The sequence below is a fragment of the Canis lupus genome, chromosome 4, assembly GCF_011100685.1.
Source record: "Canis lupus familiaris isolate Mischka breed German Shepherd chromosome 4, alternate assembly UU_Cfam_GSD_1.0, whole genome shotgun sequence".
NCBI lineage: Eukaryota > Metazoa > Chordata > Mammalia > Carnivora > Canidae > Canis > Canis lupus.
In genome coordinates, this window is record NC_049225.1 from 29884579 (window position 1) to 29890578 (window position 6000).

The 6000-nt window shown below is 63.5% G+C and overlaps 1 protein-coding gene across 1 annotated transcript in view; it reads right to left on the reverse strand.

Annotated features, from left to right (window-relative positions):
- ZCCHC24 (zinc finger CCHC-type containing 24) overlaps positions 1-4492 on the reverse strand; it is a 60901-nt gene extending 56409 nt beyond the window's left edge. Inside the window, exon 1 of the mRNA XM_038534467.1 lies at positions 4082-4492. Coding sequence (XP_038390395.1) covers positions 4082-4327 — 246 coding nt within the window. The 5' untranslated portion in view covers positions 4328-4492. The remainder of the gene's footprint in view (positions 1-4081) is intronic.
- Positions 4493-6000: the final 1508 nt, after the last annotated feature.

Consider the following 6000-nt stretch of genomic DNA (forward strand, 5'->3'; position numbering starts at 1 on the left):
GAACGAACTCCAGCCCCAGAAGCCCACTCCCCGCCCCATTGAGGCACACCTCCACCCTCACACAGATACATGGCTTTGCTCTGCACATCCACCCTGGCCAGGCAGCCTAGGCTCATCTACACCTGGGGACAGCACAGGTGACACACAAAACCTTCAGAAGACTGTCAAGACCTCGGGGCCCTTTAAAGCAGGACACCTTAGTGGCTCCTCTAAGGGTCTAACAGCCCCATCTGCAGAAGGGCTGAAGCCCTGTGCACAGAGCCTTGTGACACCCCTGCTGCTGTTCTCAACCTCCAGGGGACACACCTGGGCAGTGGAGGGGAGAGGGTCTTCAGCACTGCAGGTGATGGCGCTAGGACAAGACGGGGAGGAGGGGTGGCTGGGGAGAGGGCCTGGGTTAACAGCTCCTTGAAGACCCTCCCAAGGGTAGGAAGAGGTGTGCCTCAACGGAGCAGTCCCTGGGCCTGGAGGTGTTCAGATCCACACTGCCAAATGCTCTATGCCCACAACGCTCTCTGGGTCAAATACTGATGGAAACGCTGGGTTGAAGAAAGGTTGCATGCTGCAGGCCTGCTCAGAGCCTTCGCTGGGGGCATTGTGTGTCTCCAAGGGAAGGATGGTCTTCTGCTTTCCAAACATATTTGACCCAAAGCCCTTCCCCCAACCTCCATAAGCCATCACTGGACTGCAGGGCCACATCCGTCTCCCCCTGGAGGAAGAGGGGAAGATAACGGCTGCCCTGGGACTCTGACCTGGAGCAGGACAGACCTATCTCCTCTTGAGGGAGCACAGGCACAACCCAGGAGGGGTTCTGGGGTTCTCTCAGAGGCCCAAGAGCTAATGCTCGACCAAGAGGGGTACCTCTCCCTTTCTGGAGGTGGAGCCCCACAGCCCCCACACGCTGCTGTGAATTTAAATTCCAAGCTAAACTCGGCAGGGAAGACCCCCACTCCAAGAACAGCCTTCCTTGGGTACCTACAGGGACAGAAGAGGGGCTCAGCCAAGAGCCCCAGGAGTTTCTCTCTAAAGACACAGAGTTGTCGCCACGGATCAGGGGTGAAACTGAAGTTCCCAGGGCCCATACACTAGACCGAGGCCTTTGCAGAACCGGCGCGAAGTGTCTGTGCCTGCTCTGGCCTGGCACCCTTACCACACGCGGACAAGCTGAAGAGCCCCCCACCAGCATCCAAGACACCTCGTGGTGCTCGCTCCTGCCCTTGCCCACGAACTCTGCATCTCCCTCTGCTCCCAGGGCCAGTGTTCCACTCAGAACCCTTGGCTTATCTTCAGCTTCCAGAGCTGAGGTTCCAGGGGCACAATGGGCTTCTGTGGCCCCATGTCCTCAACCCCCCCGCCCAAATCCCAGCTGCATTCATGGTGTTTTGCTATTGTGGTGGGAGCAGCCCGGGGGTGGTGCGGGAGGGGGTGGGCTCTTGGCACACGGACTGGTGCAGACAGGCCGTGGTCAGCGGTCAGCATGCAAGTCACATCCGCAGGCACTGCCACCAGGCCTGCCAGGCCTTGCACAGAATGGCGATGCTCCTGAGTCCCTGGGTCCCTTCTTGGAGTCCCCTCCGGCCCACACATGATTTGCTGCTTCTCCAACCAGCCCCTTGGTGGCATTCAGGTGGGGGGCATTTTTTCACACCTTCTTAGCCAGTTGCTATTTTGGAGACATATTAGGTCACTGGCTAAGCCCTGGACGCAGGAAAGCCCAGGAGCACGGCGGGGGCTCCAAGAGGGTTTAGGAGGCGAAGCGGGTGAGGGGTGAGAGTGAGTGGGTCTAAAGCCAAGAAAGCCTTCGGGAAGTCGGCAGGCACAGCCCTCCAGCCCCTCCAAGGAAGGCACTACTGGCCTGTGAGCATCCGAGGAGCCCCTTCTAGCTCCCCCAGTGCAGCCTGTCTGTGTGCATATCTCTCAAATCCCAGGCCCATACATAACACTTTAAGGTGCAGCAGAGACTAAATTCGACGAATATGTGATCTGAGGCCCAGACGGAGACAGGGTAGGGGGTTCCCCCCAACTCAGGTCATAAGAGACTTTTCTACCATTGCTCTGCAGAGCCTTTAACAGCTCCTTCCACAGTGGCTCCAGAGAGGGAACACACCTCTTCGCGGGGTAACTGGGGTCAGCAGTAGTGATCGGAGACAGGTTTCCCAGAGAACCAGCTGGGATCCTGGATAGTCAGACATCTCCAAGAGAGGGCATATCCGACTCCTGGAGAAGACTGTGAATGGCCCTAAACTCCCACGCCTCTCAGCAGGGTCCCACATTTGGGGAAGAAGGCCACCATAGGGTCAGAGCAGTGGGGGAGGCCGGTAGAGGCTGATGAGGGACCCCCCACTTGACCCGTGAGAGGGGAGGGCTCATACAGGTCACGGTCACCGTCTTTGGGATTCCCACAGCGCCCCCGTGAAATCACCTCCCACTCACGTCGTATCATCTTGTCTGTCTTCTGATCTGGGGCCCCCGCTGGCCTGTCCCTGATTCCCTAAGGGGCCACAAGGAACTCAACAAATGTTTGGCACGATTACAACGTAAAAGACCCAGGCACTCGCAAACTGTCCTCCGAAGTCACTGGTCACTGAAGCCGGTTCCCTGAAGAGAGGCGGCAGGGTCTCTTATAAGAAAGAAAGATTTCCAGCCAAGAATAATGCCTCCCGTGGAGAGAGTGCTTTACAGTTTACAAAGAGCTGTGGTATACAAATACTTTCGCCTGGCACCAAGGGGTGGCCCTGCAGGCTCACTGCCCTCCACTCTGCCCAACTGGCCCAGCACAGGTCAGCCAGTCCTCCTCTCAGTCGGCTGGGTACTGGCCCGCCTTGAGGCCTCAGGCCAGTGCTTTATATGCCCACATTGCCCCTCGTCAGTACTGGCAGAGAGGAACACATTATGGGACCAGAGAGGGAGACCCTCTGCTTCCCCCTCTCGTCCCTAGCACACTCACACGTACACAGGCCCTTCTCCCGGACCCATTCAGAACTCTGACTCTCCTCAAACTAACTGCTGGGCTCAGGTCTAGAAGGAAAAGGAGCCCTCGAGGGTGTCCTCTCCTCCACCCTGTCCCCCTGCACTTTTGCAGGGAGAGCGGCCAGAAGATGGATGAGTGAAGGCCACAGAAGGGTATCTGTAATTCCCAAAAGAGGCAGGAGTGGAGGAGGAGGAGGAGGAGGAGGAGGAGTCGTCCAGCTGAAAGGGGAGAGGAGTGGTATCTAGGAAAGCTCTGGAGAAGACCTCTGCGAAGGGGCTGGGAGGTCCTGGCAATCTGCGTATTTATCTGGCTGGCGGAGATGCGCGCTGCCCCTTCCACTTTGTAACCAAATCCACCCAACAGGCAGACTTTGCAAAGCAGCCAGCCCAGGTTTCTGGAGAAGGCACTGGGCAGCTGAAAGCTCTCCCCCTGGCTAGCCCCCCTCCCAAGAGCTCAAGAGGATTTCCCTTTCATTTCCTTCCAGGCTGGGAGGGCGGGGGGACAGCGCAGTCTGTGGGGTCAAGCCCTCAAAAACCACTTCCTATGTGGCTGGGGGAGGGCACGCAGCTGGAGGATGTATCTGGGGGTCCCTGTGCAGGAACAGCAGGAAAAGCCCTGCTCTCCAGGGTGCCCTTCGGGTCAGCCTCCCCCGAGGTCGGAGGAGAAAAGATTTTAGGCCCCTGCTGAGGAGCTCCGGAGCAGAATCTGCACTCCCGGTCCCAGCGAGCCCTGGCCAAGGGGGGGATGGGGTTGGGCGTGGGAAGGACACTTGGAAGGGGCTCCCCGCCCCGGCCGCGCCCCAGCTGTCTGGAGAGAATCCGGAGCCCCCCACCCAGCGGGGCTCCCCCCACCCCCCCTCCCGCCCAGTCCGCTTCGAGCTGGGCGCCCCGGGCCGGGAGAAGGAGCAAGAGGGCCCCGCCTGCGCCCGAGCTGCTCGCAGCCGCGCTCAGCCGGGAGGTGACGCGCTCCCGGCGCCCCGGGGACATCGGGCGGCGAGTTTGGCAGAGCCGAGCGAGGCCAAGCCAAGCAGGGCCGGGCACCACGGAGCCGGGCCGGGCCGGGCCAGGGAGAGCGGGGCGGAGAGGGAAGGCCCGGCGCGGGGGCACCCACCTCTCCGCGCTGCAGCTGGAAGAAGCTGTTGAGATAGCTGGAGTGCAGGGGCGAGCCCAGCTGCTCCGGGCGGCCCTTCCCGAAGGCCAGCTCTGGGGGCGCGGCGCCGGCGGGCGGCTCGGGCCGAAAGGCATCGAAGGCGCTCGCCTGGTGCGTGTCCTGCAGCGACAGGTAGACCCAGTTGAGCAGCTGCGCGGGCTGGTACACCGAAGCGGCGCTCGTGTCGATGGCCGACAGCAGGCTCATTTTGCGGCGGCGGTGCCGGCCCCTCCCCGGCCGCCCGCTCGCGCCCCCCCCCCCGCAGCGGAGGGGCGGGCACCGGGGAGCTGCGCCCACTGCCCGCCGCGCGAGCCCCGCCGCCGATCGCCGGTGCCTGCGCCCCGCGCGCCGCCCGCAGCCGCCGCCGCCGCTGCCGCCTCCCCCCGACTGCAGCCGCGGCGCGCGCGGGCGGAGGAAGGAGGCAGCGAAAGTTGGGCAGGAAACTTTTGGGCCCGCCCCCTCCGCGCCGCCCGCCCCGCCCCGCCCGGGATCCGCTATCTGCCTCAGTGCTGACCCCTCCGGCGGCCGCTCCCGGGGCGGGGTCCACGGCGGCCCCGCCCCCCCGGCGCCGTCCTCGCCTCCCATTGGCTGCCTCATTGAATATGGAGCAGCGGGGCGGGGCGAGCGGAGAAGCGGGGCTCGTCGGCGCTCGCCCCGGCTCTCAGGCCCCGCCCCCTCAGGCCCCGCCCCCCGCAGGCCCCGCCCCCTCGCGGGCCCCGCCCCCCGGAGCCTGCGGGAGCCCCGGGCCGCCCCGGCCTCATCAATCGGCTCCCGCTCGGCTTGGCGCTCTTCTGGGTCTCCTTCCTGCGTCCTCTGCGATGATTCCATCCCCACTCGTTTTCCCGGCCCGATTTTCCTTCTTTTCTCAGTCTCTCTCCGCTCTCTTTCAGATTGTCTCCTGGGTCCCTGCCTCTGTGTCCCTAAGTGTGTGTGTGTGTGTGTGTGTGTGTGCGCGCGCGTGTGTCGTCTTTCCTATTTCCGTCCAGTCCGAGGTGTTGGTCTCGCCCTCCCTCGCGGACACAGGCGCGCGCGCACACGCCGCCCCCCGCCCTCCTCCCGCTATCACCGTAGGACCCTCCCCCTCCCACTTAATTCCTTCCATCTGCGGAATCGCTTTGCGGGCCGGCTCCGCCGAGGGGGGCCCGGGTTCCTGCCCCAGGAAGGACTCCCCGCCTCCTTCCCTCGCCTGCCCCCCTCCCCCTCTCCCTTCTCCTGTTTCTGCTCTGGGCCGGCCTTTCCCTCCGCCCGGACCCCCGGCCCCAGCCCAGCCCGGTGCCTGGGCGGGCCGCCGGGACCTCGGGTGGGCCTGGGGGAGCTCGGGAAGACGACTGTCACCCACCTTCCAGAACGGCCCGGCCGCTCCAAGGATGCCTGGGGGGAGCCTCGGCCCAGCCCGTCCTCCGCCTGACACACCCCGCAGCCCCGGGCCTTCGCCCCCTCGGGCTGGGGTAGTCACCCGGAGCCTGCGCTTCGCCATCACCGGGACCTGGCGGCGGCCAGGCGCCTGGAGGGGACGAGTCACCTCTCCCGCCTCACCCCTGGCTCTGGGCGTTCAAGTGCCAAGGTGGCCACCTTCCAGCTCGGTGACCTCCGCATGGGGCCTAACCTCTGCAAACAAGCCTCTTTTCTCCCCTGTAAAGTGGGGACGGTCACCGTCCTACCTCTGGGGCTATTTAGGAGCTGACCACTTTGAGTTCGGCAAGCAGAAGACATTCCAAAGGCAGCTCTCCACCACTCCCTGCACGAGGATTTCTCCCACTACCTGCACAGACAGCATATGTGGGTGCTTGGACCTGAAAGCCCTTCGGGGATGTGTCCCCCTTCCCAACCGTGTCCCCAACCAGAAATCCCATCGATGTTTCTGTCTCAGATCATTTGAT